This window comes from Pundamilia nyererei, unplaced genomic scaffold, assembly GCF_000239375.1.
Source record: "Pundamilia nyererei isolate P.nyererei 1_Seehausen unplaced genomic scaffold, PunNye1.0 scaffold00436, whole genome shotgun sequence".
NCBI lineage: Eukaryota > Metazoa > Chordata > Actinopteri > Cichliformes > Cichlidae > Pundamilia > Pundamilia nyererei.
In genome coordinates, this window is record NW_005187837.1 from 178,853 (window position 1) to 198,166 (window position 19,314).

At 39.8% G+C, this 19,314-nt stretch overlaps 1 protein-coding gene across 3 annotated transcripts in view; it reads right to left on the reverse strand.

The window, feature by feature from the left end:
- Window positions 1–18,826, reverse strand: part of fnbp1l (formin binding protein 1-like) — a 50,750-nt gene extending 31,924 nt beyond the window's left edge. For all 3 annotated transcript variants that reach the window (XM_005753535.2, XM_005753536.1, XM_005753534.1), the window contains exon 1: window positions 18,641–18,826. In XM_005753535.2, the coding sequence (XP_005753592.1) occupies window positions 18,641–18,664 (24 nt within the window). In that variant the 5' untranslated portion in view covers window positions 18,665–18,826. The remainder of the gene's footprint in view (window positions 1–18,640) is intronic.
- Between the last annotated feature and the right edge of the window lie 488 nt (window positions 18,827–19,314).

The window sequence follows — 19,314 nt, forward strand, 5'->3', positions numbered from 1 at the left end:
TCTCAACAAAAGCCATCAACTTCCAACTGATCGAGTAATACTTGTTTATTACTTCATGACTGATGCTTGCCAGATGGTTGCAGAGGACTCCAGCCTCTGTGACTGGGTTCTTAAACAGTCCAAAGAAATAATGAAGAATAAAAACGACTGCACACCAGCTACACTTGAGCTAGTGAGCCATTTCAGATAGAACATTGAGATGTGTTTAAACATTAACCAAATGCTTCCCTGCCACAGAAGAACACCCCGGCGTGTATTACCCCTGCATCAGTAATTTAGCCACTGTTAAATCCAGCAAATAATGACTTAAAAAAACACCTAAAAACAAACAAAACTACGTATTTAGTGTCTTTTTATAAACTCATGTAGTGCACTTTTTCTAATTTTTCTTGTTCTTGATTCTTAAATCCACATGTTTTCTGGTCATGTCAAAGAAAAGCTGCCTCCCCCTCTGCCATTACAATCCAACCATAAATCACTAACAGTTACACTTTAACCACATCAGACTTACTCAGTGCATAACAAGCTTTTGTTGCTGACAGATGAAAAAATATTAAACTAGTTTAAGCAGAGTGCACGTGTGTGTCATATGCTGATCATAAACATGGATGGATGATGCTAATCATCTGATCACATTTACCACGATACACACTCACACACTGTTTTCCTGTGTTCTTTCCATATCAGCAGAACAATATATGAATATCTTTGTGCCAATGTGCCCCATGAAAAAACAACAATCCCTGTAACTTATTTTCTTTTAACTAAAATAAAATAATAATAAAAAATAAAATAATGTCTCTTCTTTAAATTTTCATTTATAGGCCATTGTTAAAGCTAAAACTGATAGCCTAGTCTAGTAGACTGTGTGACTTGTAAAAAAATGTTGCTTAAATTCAAAGATATATAAAGTAACATTTTCATAGTTGCATATTTTTACTATGAAATTACACATTCATCGTCTGTAGCTACACACAAAAATGCTAACAAACAAAATAAACCTCGCATTTTGTTGCAACAAAAAAAGAATGAACACACGAAGCAACATTTAACAATACCAAATAAGTTATGGCCTTTGGTCAATGTTGAATGAAACTATTTACAGCTGGTATAGATAACTGATAACGCAACCACCCACTCATTTTAATTCCAAACACTGTGGTTTTGCTCTTACACGTCATTCATGTTATATTTAATACCTGTACGAGCAAAACAAACTTATACCTGGGCACTCCTGCATGGGCCTATCTAGTCTGGTTTCATTGCAACCTGATCCCTACCATTGTCTAGCTACCCTGCTGCCACGCATACACACCCTGATAGACTAGTTAGACCAGAGAGAGTGAGAGAGTGAGAGAGAGAGATGTGATAGATAGACATGAATCTAATGATATGATTGTGTTCTAGCAAGTTCTGGTTATAGCACATTTTTAAAAATTTAACCATGTTACCAATACAAGTAACATAGTCCATGGCTATTCTAACCAGTCTTTCAATGTCAACCGAAAACATGCAGATATGATGATGCTGAGACAGATCGTAGTAGTGTTTCACAGGAGACAACAGAAACTTTATCCCTTTTTTTTGGGAGGGGAAAGGACCGCTGTTTAATTTTGAACATCTTGTTGGTCAACTTCAGGTAATTTGCTTAAAAATTTTTTTAAAAAAAACTAAATAATTAAGTGCTTTCAGTTTGTTTTCAAGACTGAAAGGGAACAAAATTTTCCAGTTAGTCACACTTGTCCTGCGATATTTAATGAAGACAAAATGTGAACAGAGAAAAAGATGCTTGGGGAAAACGGGCGACCCTTTGACACTGAAGGGTGATGCTGGGTCACCATCTGACTCTGAAAAGGAGCAGCAGGGGAAACCCTTTGGACAGATGTGTGAGGGCCCTTTTATTCTGAGCCTTTAAAAGGCCAGATGTGTTAGAGGATGACATCAGTTCACAGAGCAAGCAGATGTGCAAAAAGACATTTTTTTGCACGTGATAGGATGGACTGAATATTTTTACAATTTGAAGCCACCAACAGTTACACAGTCTTTCTATACATGTTCTCCCTCAGCCCACAAAAATATTATAGTGGTTTTCTTGTGTGGTTTAACTCTTTCCCACAAAAAAGACAACATTTGATGAGCTCCCCTGTACCCTTAATGATGACTTTTGAGACTTCCTTACATCAGTTAAAATGTTGATATATGTTGCGTCGTTGATGACCATTAGAACAGGTTCTGAGTTTTTCCAAGGTTTCCTCTGGTAAGCTGATCATCCTCATTAATTTCTGATCCATCCTCAATTTGTCAATGAAATATGACAGAAACCATTCAGTTCAGAAAAGAAAAACAAGGGTTACCCTTAATTCAAGGTTTTCAGTGTTGCACATACATGTATGTATGTGGGTACTCAAATCCTGGGTTGATTTCAATCTGATGAAACATGACTATTACAAAGCTTGAACAGTTATTGGGCTCATTACGTTGTCTTTTTAAGGCTTCTGTAATTTGTTATATTGAATATGAACAAATATAACCCACACAGAACAAAAATGGGAAAACTTTAAGCAAGTGCTTATTTTACATGAGCATGCATCTCAGACTTAAGTCTCACATCATTACTCATGATTTGCTCATCGAAACAGCTCCTTTTCCATTTTTCCAGTTCAGCATAATTAAAATAATTCTGTATGAATCAAGTAAATGTAATGTTACATTAAAAAAAAGGCAAAGGGCCAACTTCCATGAGTAAATCATGAGACATACAAGTCTTAAGAGACGGTTATGACTTATACCGCATGAACATGGACTCCAGAAGCTCTCCCAATATATACATCCCGGTGAGCTGAAATTCAGACTGAATTGGGGAAGAAAGGTGATTTAAGTGACACAATTGTTGATACCAGAATGGCTGTTCTGAGTATTTCATGAACTTCGAGTAGATCAGAAGTCACCACCCAGTAGGGAGGGTAATGGTTTTGGCAAAAAAACATTTTTCTTAAAATGGTCCAAAGACAAATTTTAAAAAGCATTCACTGGAGAACTACTGCTAAAGACCACTGTAAAACAGCAGTCCCCAACCTTTTTTGTGCTGCGGACCGGTTTATGTCAGGGACCGGCCTTTAACCCTCTCGAGGCAGGCATTGCCGATTTGCAACAGTTAAAAACTAACAACCTGATTACCCCACATACATATTTTATGAGTTTTATTTACTCAGAAGTACCACTGCAGGACTTGGTTGTGCATTAGCAACAAAAAGTTTAATTTGAGCTTGAGAGGGTTAAGGTGTCGCGGATGAATACAATAAAATGAAACCAGTACGAGTGAGTTAACGATAAAAAATAAATACATTTTAAAAAAGCGATAAAAAACGATAAAACCCCTGAAAACCATAAAATTTTCACCCTAGCCTCAACTCTCACGGCCCAGCACCAAACGACTCAAAGACCAGTACCGGACTTTTGTTCAGTACTGAAGCTTCAGGTTAGCTCAGAACAGCTGACAGCATTGTGTTTATCGTTTTCTGCACTACTGAGACGGTAAAAGTTTACAACTTGGAATATATTAAGCATATCAGTCCATCTGTTTTGCTAAATTTGTTGTCAGCATCTTTAACTAGTGCCACGGCACATTAGTGGTATCTTTATTACAAAGAGTAAAAATACAGATTTTTGACAGCTCTTTTAATACTAACAGGCCTTCTCTCAACTGAAACTACTACCAATCCCTTTAAGTGATGACTATTCTATATCCAAGTTGTAGCCTCCTAGTATATATTAGTCATATCAGATAGAGTTAATGGTTAAACCACATGATCCACATTCAGTGGGCTGGCCTACACAAGTTGTCCTTTCAACATGTAAACACCAAAGGGAAAAAAAACCTGTTCACAGTCACATGATGAGTGCAATCATGCTCAGACACTCCCTAAAGAAGGGCATTTCTGCATGCTTATGCATACCAGGGTAAAGAGTTATCTGAGGAGATGTTTCCACTGAAGGCATGCACTTTCTGAGTTAAAAAGCTATTTAAGGAAATTTTCCACTGGCTATACGGGAACACTTTGGTATCATTGTAAGGAATATTCCAATGATACTGCTATGTGAGGCGCTCTTCATTTGCGAGGCACACACAGATTTAAACATTTGTTAAAGTCTTGTCTGAGACTTTGAACTATTTTGCTGAAAGGAATGGGTCATAATTTTGTCTAGCATTTTTTTAAGACAAGAGCTGCATAAATAATCGACCCAATCCTTGATAGTAACTCTGTTATTCACATTTCAACAGAGGTAAACAAACACAAGCATTTTCCCATATCAATAAAAATAATTGTTTTTTTTAGATTTGAGTCGATTTAAACCGATGTGATGTGTTTGTTGTCTAAAGAAAAAACATGCCCGCTCTCAGCACCCAAAACAAGCGTCATAACCTGCAGTCATCCACATTAACCAGTAGGTATCCTGTGTTGGGTAGGTGTCATGATCATTACACACACTCTACCACACACACAGCTGGACCCTCATGTTGAACCCTGACTGTGATATTAAGGCACTTTGCAGTTAGCGGTTGGATAAATTGAGCATGCTTGAGCTTTTTTTTCCAGAGATGAATGAGCTGTTTGTTTGTGATTGTACACACAGGCCTGATGACACAACTCAGTGGACTGCTGAACAGATTTAGTAATTATCACATCCTGCACTTTCATATTGTGGACACACACACACACACACACACACACACACACACACACACACACACACACAGGATGTGTGGTGGTTAATGTGAATAACCACTGAAACTCACTGTGCGGAAGTCGTGCGCGCCTGTGTGTGTATATAGATACTCAGATTTGTTTTTACTTTTTTTACTCTTTATCAAGTACTTAGGCTATAGATAAAAGACTTTAGGCTGTTCTGTGGTTGGTGGGCAGTACCTGTTCTCAGTCACATACTCTTTATGATGCAAGGAAAACCCCACTATGTAACACAGACAAGTAAATTGTTGACTTCTCTTTAGAGAAATGGTTGCATAGGAGAATTTCCCGTGAGTAAATTGACTGACATATCAGCTCAATGACTGTTTTATTGAGCTCTTTTCAAGAAATCACTCCAGGAATTTTGGTCTGGCAACAAAAGCATTTGTGCAGTGCTTTCTGATGACGTATCTATCCGGCCTGTACTACACCTTTTTGCCAATAGCCAGCTAAGACATGCTCCAAATCCTCTGTCCAAACCCTCTACAGAATAAGGGTATGGCATGCGCTTTAATGGCCAACTAAATGTCAGTAACTGAACCACTTTTTTAGTTGACCAAGCTAAATGGTCAGTTGAACATGAGTCAATCAGAAGATTAGGCTGGAAAATTTCAGTGTGTGAGCCTGTGGTGGTGACATGAAGCGTCTGCAGGCAGATTTCAATTTAAAAACATGAACAGTCTGGATTTAGCCACAGTCTTATTATTACAGTTGAAAATTTCACTCAATTGTAGGACGGCGTTAAAAATGTTACTTGGAACACTTTTTATCCGACCTTTATCCAGACTAGTGACTAGGAAACCATTTCATTTTTGCTAGGGAGTAACAATATAGTACATGTTCATATTAAGTGCTTGCATTATAAATAAAAGGTAATGTTAAAACATTTCATTGATACTTTTGGTATCATACAATGAATTTTAATAGCACTGGTAGCAACAAAGAATGGTTCGGATGCCTTCCTAGTTAGTACTAAGACCATTACTAGCTTTACTGCATCTCTTTTTTTTTTTACCTTTTTAACATTGTTTGTCTGGCCAAGAGGGTTTAAATGAACAATGGAGAGTCTAGACTAAATCAGAATAAAGTAGTGTTTGTTGAAGACTGCCTTGAGACAATACAGGGTCACAAATGGCTTTAAATTGGTTCACAAATGGCTTCAGTAATAGGGCTGGGCGATATATCGAGTTTTTTAAAAATATCGATATATTTTCATACGAGATATAAGATGTGACAATATCGTTTATATCGATATAGTCTATGTTACGTTATAATTATACTTGTGGGGCCGCAGGTTTGCCTCTCTTTCGTCCACTTTTGTCTCTACACAACGTTACTCGGCCTCGCCTCTCCTTCACTGAACACAACTCCCCCTCCCCCATAGCTTCACCTGCAGGCAATGACAAGATGAAAGCGGAAAATCTCCGTTAGCGAGTTACCGCGGATCGTCCCGTGCGTGGGGCTGGACGGCGTCAACGTGTTAGCGAGCTAACCACGCTAACGAGCTAACCGCGCTAACGACATGCAGCCCGGAGGAGCTGCACGGCCTAAAATCCTTTCATTTTCTCAAAACTCGACAGTGCGCCTTATGTATGAATTCTGGTTGTGCTTACTGACCGCGAACCGATTTTATGTGGTACACAGCGCTCAGCAATCTGTCAAAAAATGTTTTAATATGACTTTGCTAAGCTACGGAGCTGCACCGCTTGATGGATTGTCGAAGGATTACGGCTACCGGGGAGGAGCCTCGCGGAGTGATACGTACTGTGCTTCAACGTAATATTACCGTACTGTGTGTGTATAAGGACCACAAATGGCACCTGTTCAGAGACGTGGTGCAGCTGTGAAATCTGTCTCTTTGTTATTATGCTCAGCGTCTATTAGTTTACATTTTGACTGCACAATTGTGAGCTTTTTGTTATGCACAAAAACAACATTGTTTTCTTTTATTTATGGACCATGATTATTTAATAAATGTTGAAATTTATTTTTAAGTAATTTCTTCATGTACATCTACGCTGTATGTAAATAAAAGTGCCCGTGTGACATCTGGGACACAGTGTGACTAAGAACTCTCTTTTTGTTCTTAACTTATGGCTTTAAAAAAATATATCGAGATATATATCTTATATCGCCATCCAGCTAAAAAATATCGAGATATGAATTTTGGGTCATATCGCCCAGCCCTATTCAGTAATATGAATCCTGTTTGGAGGCTATTGTTGCCATCTCACTAGACTGGGTTTCACACAATATCAAGTACTGGATAGAAAAAGGCTGTCAGAAAAAAAAAGAGCTACAGTAAGTATATTTCCCACTTTTCAAAGAAAGAATAACAGGTCTTTTACATGCTCTCATATCATGTTTCCTGAATTTGGAGGTAGGCTGCTACTCTCAGCAGTCTGACTACCTGATATATTATGGTCTGGGGTGCCTGCTGTAACCAGGAGGTACTTGGTAGACAGGTTACCAAGGTAACCAGCAACCCTCCATGCTGAGCAGCTAGTGCGAGTATGTGCAAATGAGCAGCTCACAGTGTAGCAACACAGCATTTTTATGGGCCTCTGAAACTTCATTGGCCAAATAAACAGCCTGGGAAAACTCTTGCTGCTAGAATGAGCATTGTTTCCTCATATGCAAGCAGGCTGTATGTTGGGCACGGGAGGGGGGGTGAAAGAAAAGAAAGACAGGAAAGGGGAGAGGGGCCTGTCCTAGTTTCACTTGAGCCATGTATATGCATTCTCTCAATATGTCACTATATTTAGGGTATGCAAAATATGGCAAACCTCTGACAAAGGCCAGTGATTCCCATACATGCTACGTCACAACAAGAAATACCCCACAAATACGTCCACTGTATTTTTCCCATGCAATGTGAGCAGCAAGCTAAACAATCAGGATTTATAGAAATCACTGAGAGGTTTCTTGTAAACCACAGCTGATATCAGACCTGTGGGACTGACATCCAGTTGATGACTTTGCTCAACATATCAAAATTTCAGGCATTTCTCACAATTTCCTGACTTTACACATGGACCAGTAAAACCAAATAAGCAGCATTTTGTTGTCTCTTTCGCATACTTTACTCACACCAGGATTTCATCCAGTTTAACTCAAACAGACAGAAAGAAAAACATCTTCCCACATGCAGCCCATGGGAGAAAACTTCTTTGAAAAGCGTTTCACCATCACTAAAGTCTATTTGAGGCTCTGTGACATTAAACCATTTTGAAAGACTTCCTATTTTATCTTGGCCCGTGGGAAACCCCTTACCAAAAGTATCTGTGCTGGAATTGTCCAAACATGATCCCGGGACAGAAGAGGATGGGTTGGATTAAATTCTTTAGCATAAGAATGGAGAAGAATGGAGTCATTACAATTACAGTACAAACCAATCAGCCATGAGATGACAACATTCTGTCTCCAAATTTTACCATTTAATCCACACCTTCGATGCCATAACTTGACTGTGAAGTTGGAATTTCCATAACAGTTCATCTTTTTATCTTCTTAGAGCACCAGAAACCCCTCCCCATTTGTTGCTTTGCTTGCCGTAGCAACATCATCACACAGTTGTGTCTATTTATGCCAGCCGTTAAGGCATCATAAGCTTGCTGCGGTATTCTCCTGAACAATATTTGTCACCACTCAGACAATACTGCCACATACGTGTTGATGTAGGAAGAAAATATCTCAACAATGGAAGCAAAGACTTTGCCAAGTGTTTCCTCCTTACATAGTCTCAAGTTTTCAAACTGTTGCAACCTCTCCCTCTGTATATAGAGGTAAAAACCAGCATGATCCTGCACCTGTGTCTTTAACCCAGCTGCAGCGGCAGGTTGCAAAAATCGAGAGGCCCACGACCGACCGAAGTACAACAAAGATTATGCCACACAGCACATGATGTAACGTCAAACTCAGCAAGCGCCATGCTTGCATGACAACCATAAAAACACCATTAGAAGTTCCTCCTTCTGTAATCAGGGATTACAGTTATGGATTGGTGAATAGTGAGTTTCCCACATTCATCACTTGATTGCTAAGTCAAGTCTCAGCCTGCCATAAATCACTCAAGGTGAAGACGCCTTTAGGGAAAACACTGAGAAAGATCACTAAACTTGAAACTGAGGACAATGAGCGCCTCGATGTTGTTCTTGTGAAACACTGCAAGTCCCGGTGTTTTGTGTTTAAGTCTGTAGTGATTTGGTATCATGTCCAGCCGCACAGCAGATATCATCAGTCCAGCAGGTGAGCAAGTTTAGCCGGCACCTGACATGTTTAGTACACAACAAGCAAAGGACATCAGCTGGAGGGCATTTATCATCTATGAAGCGCTCTTGCATGGTCTATCAGGCTCACCAAAGACTCCACAGCCTAATAAAACCTTGCTTGGATCTATTTTAATCGAATTTATCAAAGCATGCTGCTTCTATGTAAAGGCAATAATATAATTATATAAAATACTATATTAAATGAAATAGTAGTAGTGGCTTCTGTGTAATCCATAGAGTGGTATACTGAAAAATAAAAACCATGTCATCACAGTGATGTAAACAGGATGTTGATAAAAAGGACTCTGCTCACTAACTTGCAACTGAGCTGTTTCCCTAACAGGTAGATGATCTGCTAATTATTTTGTTGATTTAATATTTAATAACAATAAGAAAGAAAGAAACCCAGAAACACCACACAAGCAAATATATTTTGAAAATTAATAAATAAAAAATAAATAAAAAACTGATTTACAAAGATAAAAAAAACACGTTATAATATGACTAATTGCAGGGGGCTTATTCCATTAAAGAGAATTTCAGCTTGAAGGTTGGTACACTAAAATAAGGAGGTAACAAGTCAAGTTTTTACAGCACACAAAAAAAATGTATACTGTAAGTAAAAGAAAAGAAGCAGTACCCAACTTCGTGTATTTTACAGGAAATAAGAATTAGAAGGTAAGTAACTTTAAGTAGTGAATGAGTCATTGTAAGTTGAGTAAGTAGTATTTTAGAGAAAAGGAGAAAATACAAGAAGCAAGTAGTTTTAAATACTGTGTAATCTCATGGTAACTAATAATATTTTCCCATCACACACTGTATTTTTGGGGTCCAGGCTGTATTATGAAGTGGCTTAACCTTGCCTAACTTCCAGGTATTTTGCAGGACATGGGACCCTCCCTTCCTGTACACCAAGTTATGTTTGGACAGTGATGGTGAAAGAAAAAAAAAAGGTTAGACTGCATCTTCATAAAGTTGCACAGGCCTGCAAATGTTGATGCCATTTATTTTTTCTTATAAGTTGGTAAGGGAGAACAGTCCTCATTAAATTCATATTAGTAGACTGTAAGGACAGTTGAATCACAGAACATTTCATACTTGCAGTATAATCATTTCTTTGCTTCCTTTAAAAACTGGATTTTTCGCTCCCTTATTCTAGAACATTGAAATTCTGTTGAATGACAGGGGAATTATGCCCTTGGTTGGGGACAGTATTATAAAGTGTGACCTAAAATGCTTATATTTAATAAGTAAATCGATTATTTGACCTAATTTTACACACAGCTATAAATAATGTAGCATACACTAATAAGCGGGCACAGTTATAGGATTTGCTCTGAAAAGGTAATACAATATTAATTATTAACAAGTAATGGGTTCCTTATTCCTTTTTTAAACTTTATTTATTAAAATTATTCACATTTTTTAATATACTTTTTTTTTTTTTTTTTAAAGGAATAGGCCATAGCATGCTCAATACCATACTTCAACCAGGCAGGCTTTAAATACACTGATGGAAACCCTGCATGTCATGGCCATAGACCCCCACCGACTTTAGACTCTCCATGTTAAAAATTCAACATGTTGCACTGTGTTTTGTTTTTTATCAAACAAAGTTACAAAATTCAGTAAAGAAAACAGCAGCTGTTGCACACTGTAAACTGTGTTTTGTCACATAAGACCACTTAAATTCTCCAAAAGGTGATGCTGTAAGGCTTGGCATTTTAATCCGAGTCCGTGGGGTTTAACTTGCTTTTAAAGTCAGCCTCAGGTGGCTTTGTGAAGAAACTGCAGTTTTCAAATCTTCTATGCTGTCTTCATTTTTCAGCCCCTGTGGGTTCCACTTGGTTGTAAGTGCCAAATAAGATGTTATATTGATAATTTCAGCAAGCTTAATTCCTTTAAATTGATGGACTGTTTAAGATAAAGTCAAAATATTGCAAAGACCTAATCAAACCAAATATGCACATATATTAAAGAGATACATGGATATAATAGTATTTGAAGCTGTATTTTCTTAAAGACTAGTTGTGATAATTAATTAAAAGAGAATTAATATAAAATTTACCATTGTCTGTTTTCATGTTACACAAGAAGAGATTGACAGCAGCCAGACATTCAGCAGAGGTTTAGTGTAATGACTGGTTTGGAGTTCTAGGGAAAATTCACCAGAAAAATTCCCAACAGCTTCCAATTTTCCACATGTCCTAAAGCAGCATTTTTATCCACTGGCTAATAAAGTAACTGACTAATAAACAGTTGACAGACTGACTGACTCCTGGAAGACAGCGCAACACTGAACCCAGCTGCAGCTCTGACAAGTCGTGACTCTAAGCTCCAAGGTCTAAAACTGGTTCTGTCTGTGGTGAATCACTTTATACTTCCTGAAAATAAATCAGAATAAATGATGAAACATCAAAATGTATAAATAGTAAGATGTTATGTTTATGATTAGTATGAGGAAACACAGCTAATGAGTTAAAGTCAAAAATCTAAAATGCATCTAAAAATAGGCCAAACGTCACTCGCCAAATTCCCAAATAGGAACCAGTACGGAAATTCCAGGAGACTTGTAACCACAATTAGTCCCCTGGCTAAAGAACAAACAGTAATAACAATCCCAAAGTTTAAAAAAGAACAACTTTAATGTCAAATAAAGGTACTGTTTACAGCAACAATAATTTCTGACACAGCTAGGTCATGTAGCACACATTGACCCATGTAGACAGATGGGACAAGGGTTCATCCTGGGTCACAGTGCTGGTATGAAAGGGGCACAGGTGTCCTGTGGTCTGAACTCAAGAGGAGCTTGACTGCTAAACAGCTGGGAGGATGGATGCAGCTGTGATCGAATCCAGAGGGAGGCAATAGGAGGATAAGAGGAAGGAAGAGAAGAAGGGACGAGTGGAACAGTGGAGATAAATTCTGTAAAAATGCCAAGAGGAAGGAGGCTCTGTGTTTGTGTGTGTGTGTGTACTAGCCTGCAGGAATGAAATTAGGTGGGATGGTCATTCTGTAATTCATTTTCTTCTTTTTGTAGCCAACTGTTTCATTTCACCGTCTCCCTTTCCTTGTCTACGGCATCCCTGACATTGCTGGCACAATTCAAACGCACAGATTCTGATTAAATCTCACGTCGGGGATAGGGTGTGCTAAAATCACTTTCCAGAGAGACTAGTTGATTACTAATTGAAACATTGTCTTTCTGAGCTCTTCAAAGCTCTGTACACCCTACAGGTGTTTTCAATGAGTCTGCTTATATGCTGTGTTTTGGAATTTCAGGAAATCTGTCAGCAACGTAGACAGATGCATGTGAGAGACACATTAGTAAATTGAAGCCTTCAGCTGAGCATTTAGGTCACTATACTGATGGATGTGGACTCCAAATCGGACATTATTACAACAGCATGACTTGAAACTATCAACCAAGGTTAAAAACTTCTCAGGAAATTTTCTTCTGAGGTCACATAGTGAGCGAGCTAATGCCAATTTTCTCAAAGACTTAACACATGCAGAATTATTTTTGCAACCAAATTCATCACTCCCTGGTGGCCAACAGAACATATGCAGGTTTAAGGTAAGTATTTTTAACCCTGCAAGCTGCATCAATTTTGTGTAGGTGTGCCTCAGAGGAGGCAGAGCAGGTTGTGTGTGTGTGTGTGTGTGTGTGTGTGTGTGTGTGTGTGTGTGTGTGTGTGTACGCTAGAAAGCAGAAAAAGTTGCTTGTACGAATCAAAATTGAGTCCATTATTATCCTTTATGTCCAGCATGTGATGAGGTAACCAAATTTCATTAAAGACCTGGAATAAGGCCTTGATTACAACTTCCACTTCCATGAGTCTCAACAAAATTTTGGTATTGGACATTGAGCGTAAGGGTCTCTATGGCTGTTTCTTACCACCACGCAAATCATTCACACTAGCCGTGTGTATTTCCCAGGTGGCAAACGCAAATACGTTTAATGGAAATGACTACCTGGTTGTTTCTCCAGCTCTCTGTGTTCACAGTGGAGACCCTTAAATATGGTCTAAAATGTCCAGTTTAAGTAAGAGCTCTCAAATCATGCACAAAACAACTCTTCTGGGCGCTTTGAGTGCTCGGAAGAGTAGAAAAGCGCTATATAAGAACCAGTCCATGTATATACGTGATGAGAGAAGTTGTAAAACTTCAGCAGGAAGTATTTTATCATTACAAGGTAGGTTTGTGATTTCTGGGACTATCACAGTTCATAATACCCATCATAGTCCTCCATGCTCAGTGGCTGACAATCACAAGTAATTTCTGCTTTCTCTACTAACCAAAAGACAGCGAGCAAAGTGGCTACATTCATATTTCAGACCGTATAAGCTCTGATATAACTAATGTAATCCATAAACTAATGAATAACCTAAATCGCAGCACCAAAAAACAGACACAAGTAACAGCAACACTCTTAACAGCGCCCACTTCTGATTGACATCTACTGAGCAATGCTGGCATCTCTTCATTAGAAAATTAGATGTTCCAGTCATTGAATCCAAATATTTCGATAGACACAAACGTGAGACTAAAATTTTCACCCGGACGTTTGAGAGAAAAACAAAGAGAAAAAGACAGCTTTGTAGGGTAATTTCCACTGCCATTCAGCAAAATTGATGTTTGGATCCGTTTATCTAAACTCATTATGCTCTGCTTTGACCCACTACATCCTATTCATACTTGATGTACCCTGTCTCTAATGATTTTCCCACTAGGATGATTAGAGTTGCATCTCACCCATTAAGTCTTTAAAATCTACTTGCTACGCAATCCATCCGCCTTCATCTATTCACCTCCTACCACCCAAAACCTCCCTCTTCTCTCATCATTAACCTCCTCCCTCTGCAGCGTTTCTTCTCTCACACTTCCTTCATTCCTGTCCACCTTCATCATCATCCCCGTCTTTAGTAAATGTGTGTTGGCACAGCTTCAGTTAATTAAGAAAGACATCCACCCTAACAAGCAGGACGTCCACGAAGCAATGTGGGCGTCAAGCATCAGTCGCGTCACACATCCAGAGCTGAAAACAACGTGCCTCTCACTAGCACCTACAAAAACACCCCCTCCACATTCATGCAATGTGTTGACAAGCTTGGCCAGGCCTGCCTGTAACAGCTTGTCATGTCCAGGCCACTGCCCTTGGCTTCAACATGACATCATTCGCACCCGCTGTGACCTGCAACGAACCGGACCACTGCCCGGTTAAACAGTAGGAACCTTCTTAAAAGACCTTCCGCTATCAAAGTGGAAGACAAAGAGAAGACACTGCCCATAAAAGCCTGAGATTTGTTCTCTGTTTATGCTACACAGACAGTCACACAGAGCTGTCAAAATATTTTACACATTCAGAAACTAAAGCTAAGAACTCCCCATAAAATTTGAATAATTACTCTGCATGCTGCAAACCAGATGTACTCTTAAGTTATCAGTTTTATATCATCATAAGAATAACAGACCCTGGGCTACAGTCAACGGAAACTGGAAGCAGACATTATCAGAAGTCTGTGGACATCAGACTAAAACCAGGCACAGCCTCAATGGGAGAAGGAGTGAGGAGAACTCTGGAAAATGATCAAGGGACTTGTTGTTTTTTAAAAGATTCAGACTGAAATGGCCCAATAATACCCACTGCAACAAAGTCAGAAAACAATAGAGGACAAAATGTAGCATACGTACACAATACAGTACATTCACAGAGCTGCACACTGATAACACATCACAACTGCCAACTACACAAGTGTAAATCCTGACTAAAAATTGAGTGACATCAATTGTACAAAAAAACCTCCAAAGGTTCAGGAAAACATGCCTGGTAAGGGGGGGGGGGGGTAATACTCTGGAAAGAAGAGAAATGAAAGTCACTAGAAGAAAGACAAAAAACGAGTGTGCAACTGACACTTAGACAGGTGGAAAGGTAAACAGAGATAGTGAAGATAGGAGCAGCGATACTGAGGGTCGATACATGGGTTTAAACATCCAAAGCAACAGACAATGTACAGGAGTGGATAAGAAGAGAGCGCACACAGGGTGGAGCAGCTGGAGATGAGTGTCAGAGGGATTTGTTAGAGAAGCATAGCAACAAGATTGAAAGGAAAGTTTTATAAGATGGTAGTGAGTCCTGCTGGTTTGGTTTGGAGATGGTGGCACTGACAAAAAGACAGGAGGCCAAGCTAGAGATGTTAAGATTTTCACTAGTCGTGACCAAAGTGGACAAGATTAGAAATTAGCACATCAGAGGGACAGCTCAGGCTGATTGATTTGGAGACAAATTCATAGAAAAAAGGCTGGACATGTTCTGGGGAGGAATAGTGGATATATTGGAGCTGCCAGGCAGGAGGAAAGGGGGGAAGACCACAGAGAAGATTCATGTAGTGAAGGAAAATGCAGAGGGTTGGTGTGACAGAGGAGGGACAGGGTGAGATGCTGAAAGAAGAAAAAGATGATGATGAAACAAAAAAAAGAACAAATAAAAGCTGCAAATGTGAGGTGTTTGGTGGCAAATCGATAGCTGAATGGCTGCAAAAGACAACAAACAGGAGCAGCTTCCAGCTGTCAGCACCGAGTCTCAGGTTTAATTCCAGCCTGGGTAAAATGTATAGCCCTGTTCAATTTCCCAATGATTTTTGTCTTTCTCTAATAATGGCACAATGCCATATAGTAAGTATACTTTTTACTACTACTGTATACAACATTATTCAAAAGTATCTAATCTTTTGCATAAAAGACACAAAAAGACCTGAAAGCAGCAAGAATAGTGCCATAAAAATAGATGACGCTAGACTGATATACTGCAGGCCAGTCTATAAATATCACCAACACGAGCAATGATAACAAACACCCTTGTATGAGTCTGAAGGCCACCTGATGCCAAGAACGCAAACAATCCTCTTGCTAAATGCATGAAATCATTTACACGTAACCCCCACTACCCTGCACAGCACCTCCCGTGTGACATGTGAAGAATCAAAATAGCGAGTCTTTTCTGACAATGTGCACGACAGATGAAGGAAAGAGCACCAAAGTCCTGTGAGCCTTTGTGCATGAAGCTAAAACCAGGTCGCTGTTCTGAATCTGAGCCTCGACAATCAGTCTCCTTTCCATCGGACAGCCTTTTAAGTGAAATCATCTCCAGCCTGTCCTTTCTCCAACTACCCCACACCTTCCCATTCTCGATCCCCTTATCCTAGTCTTTCGGTTTGGCCGATCAGCAGAGACGACCGCCCGTCAGCCTCTTGTCCTTCAGTCAGACTTGGCTGCTCCACTGTGCTGGCCTCCAACTCACCTCGTCCGGAGAGACCAAAGCACAGCATGGCAGCATCCTGGCACTAACGCACACACTCATACAATACACAGAAGAGCTTTAATTCAGACAAACGCTTCCTACTTCACGAGTGTGTGTCGGACGGCAGGAAGCCAGCGAGGTAATAGGATGTTCCTTGCTCGCTTTGTAGCGTCTCAAAGAGCTGGGCTAAAGCCAAAGAGTGGAGTAAAAGCACAAAGCCGCACTGAAAACGACGCTGGCTTCCCTTCTTCCCGTTTCATTTAGGGACGACACCTAAGAAGGTGATACAGGGTGAAATACAAACAAACAAACTGCGATTGGGGTGACTTAGTGTTAAATTCTGCCGCCCAAATGTGAGAATTTCATTTTTTTAAAATCTGATTGAGTTTTGAACTGCTCACATTAGAATATAGCAAAATGTAGCCAGTATCTTAATAGGTGAAGCAGCCACTTACCCAACTGTACATAGAATAACAGTTTTTTAAGCCAACTGTAATCTTTTAGTTGGACACAGTTTTATTGTTATTGTTATTCTCAGACTTTTATTTGAAATCAGAGACTTCAATTTTAGAATAAAACAAAAACAGAAAATAAAAGCACACTTCCTGACATTAGAGGGGCAGTCATCTGTAAAGCACAACAGCCAATCAACAGTTTTATGTGGTGTCTTGTGGAGGATAAGCCCTAATCTGACATCAGACAGCCAACACATTAATCCCATCAGCGGACTCGGGGATTATGACGGTGTGTGTCAGCCAGCGTCTACAGTCAGCATATCGGAAGCGCTTCACTGATGGTATACAGACTGGAGCATGTGACAGCGTATCTCATCATTCATAATTTTCTGTTACTCATATACAGTACACTGCTTGGGCTGTGGTAAACACAAGACACAGAGCATTTCATGTAAAACCCCCACACAGACTTATGCTTTCCTTTGTTTATATCAATGCATTTCTGCAGCTCACAAACTCATCACAACCACAACATTAGCACAGTGGATCACCATTCATTCACATTTCTTTGTGATTTTGATCCACAGAAGAAAAACTGAATGGGAAACTCTCAAAGCAGACACGAGGCCAACAAACCCCTGACAAATCATATGTGAGTCCATGTGTGCTTTATTTCCCAAGTCTCCCCCCCCCCTTTTTTTTTTCTTTTGCATCTCAGGCAACCAAACAGATCTCTCTTTGTGGGTAGCAGATGATCGGGTTACATGTGAGGGCTGAGCAAGAAAAAAGAAAAAGAAAAGGAAAAAAATATGAATTTATTTTAAAATGCAGATAATAATCACTGAGGTCAGCCGGAGGAGTATCATCTTGGGGAGATGAAGTGCTCCCTCCTCCTCCTCCTGCACACGCACACACACATATACAGAGAGAGGGGGGAGTGCTTCTGGTAGCCTTTCTGGTTACACAGCTCGTAATGGCCAACACCCAAAAAAATACAGGATGGAGCCCCACCGCAAGATTAATTTAAGCTAAAATCTGCATACACTGCAACTAAGAAACACTGTTTTGAGAAAGGGATGGTAAAAAAAAATTCATCTTCTAATATCGGCTGCAGCTCGTGTTTGACACACTTGTAACATTTAAATGTTACTCACATTTTAGCCATGATTTCACTATAAAGGCAGGACACACACGGCGTGAGGTCCACATGTAACGCCGTATGTGTGTCTATAATAACCATGTGTTCCTTCCAGTAACATGGAAGTTGGGACAAAAGGCTGGAGAACTGGCAACAAAGGGAAGCGTTATCCCAATTAGTAAGTGAATCAAACGGCTGTGAAGTTGCGATTCGTTTAAAAGGAGACCGAGCAGGACAGTGGGCTCTCTCCCCTCCACCCTCCAGCCGGGAGTCCCTGCCAGAAACTGGGTGTAACACATGTAAGAAAACCGTCAACATCCAACTTAGTAAGTTGCCAGACAAACAAACAATTTTTTAAATCAATTTACCACCACAGATATTATTAAAGCTGGCAAATAGCCGGGTGGTGGAGGCAGCGTGACCCGCACTCCGGCTTGCTGTCGTGGCCGTGTGTCTGCAGCCGTGCCTGCCTATTGTTTCCTCCGCTGTCACAGCCGTTAAGGTGCGCCTCAGATTAGCTTTAGCTTTAGCCTCGCCGGCTACAGCACCGCAGCCGACCAGGCTAGCACCAGCGCCTAGCCGCTCTCCGCGACACAAAGCTAAAAAGGTAACACGGCACCTTTCTTCCGCTCTATTGCCCCAAAGTCGCGGCGGTGTCCGGGCCGAAACACAAAGAAAACAAGCCCAGCACTTTCTCACAAGCACACTTAAAAAGAGTTGAAACGTACCCAGAGCTCCGTTCCCCAACTCATTGCGAAATCCTCTTTCTGAGTTCTCCAGTACTGGAAGCAGTTTTCCCCCCGCTCAGACTCTCCAAACGGCCGCCGGGATTCGGTCCTTCCGACTGTCTGCCGACTGAACTCACACTCCACCTCCTTCACCTCCTCCTCCTGAATCAGCAGGGACGCCCTTCCAGGGGCCCTGGACCACAGACAATCTACAAAGAGAAAAACGGATTTATGTTCAGTGAACATTTTTAATCAGGTCTTTCATATTAAATGTATTTACCTGAAACCAACAATAAAGAAAGAACAGAGTAAAGCAAAAATACAAATAAAAAAAGACACATTTTCAGCAGCTCAGTTTAATTCAAACACTGATTAAATGTATGAACTGGATACAAACTCGAGTATAGAAATGGAATGAATTATTTAGTCGGCATAATACGAAATGCTGCAGGAAAAAATTACAAAAACAGATTTTATGGTATGACAATGTAATACATTTTAATTTCAGTCATTTTCATATTTCACGATGCTCTCTTTTGGCGCATTTGTTGACTGGTTATTTAAAATTAATTTAAATAAGTACTTTACATTGTCCCATTTTACTGGCCATTAAACCACACAATAATGAAAATATTAGTATTAACAGCGTCGTAAAGTTTGCAAAGTTTAGATAA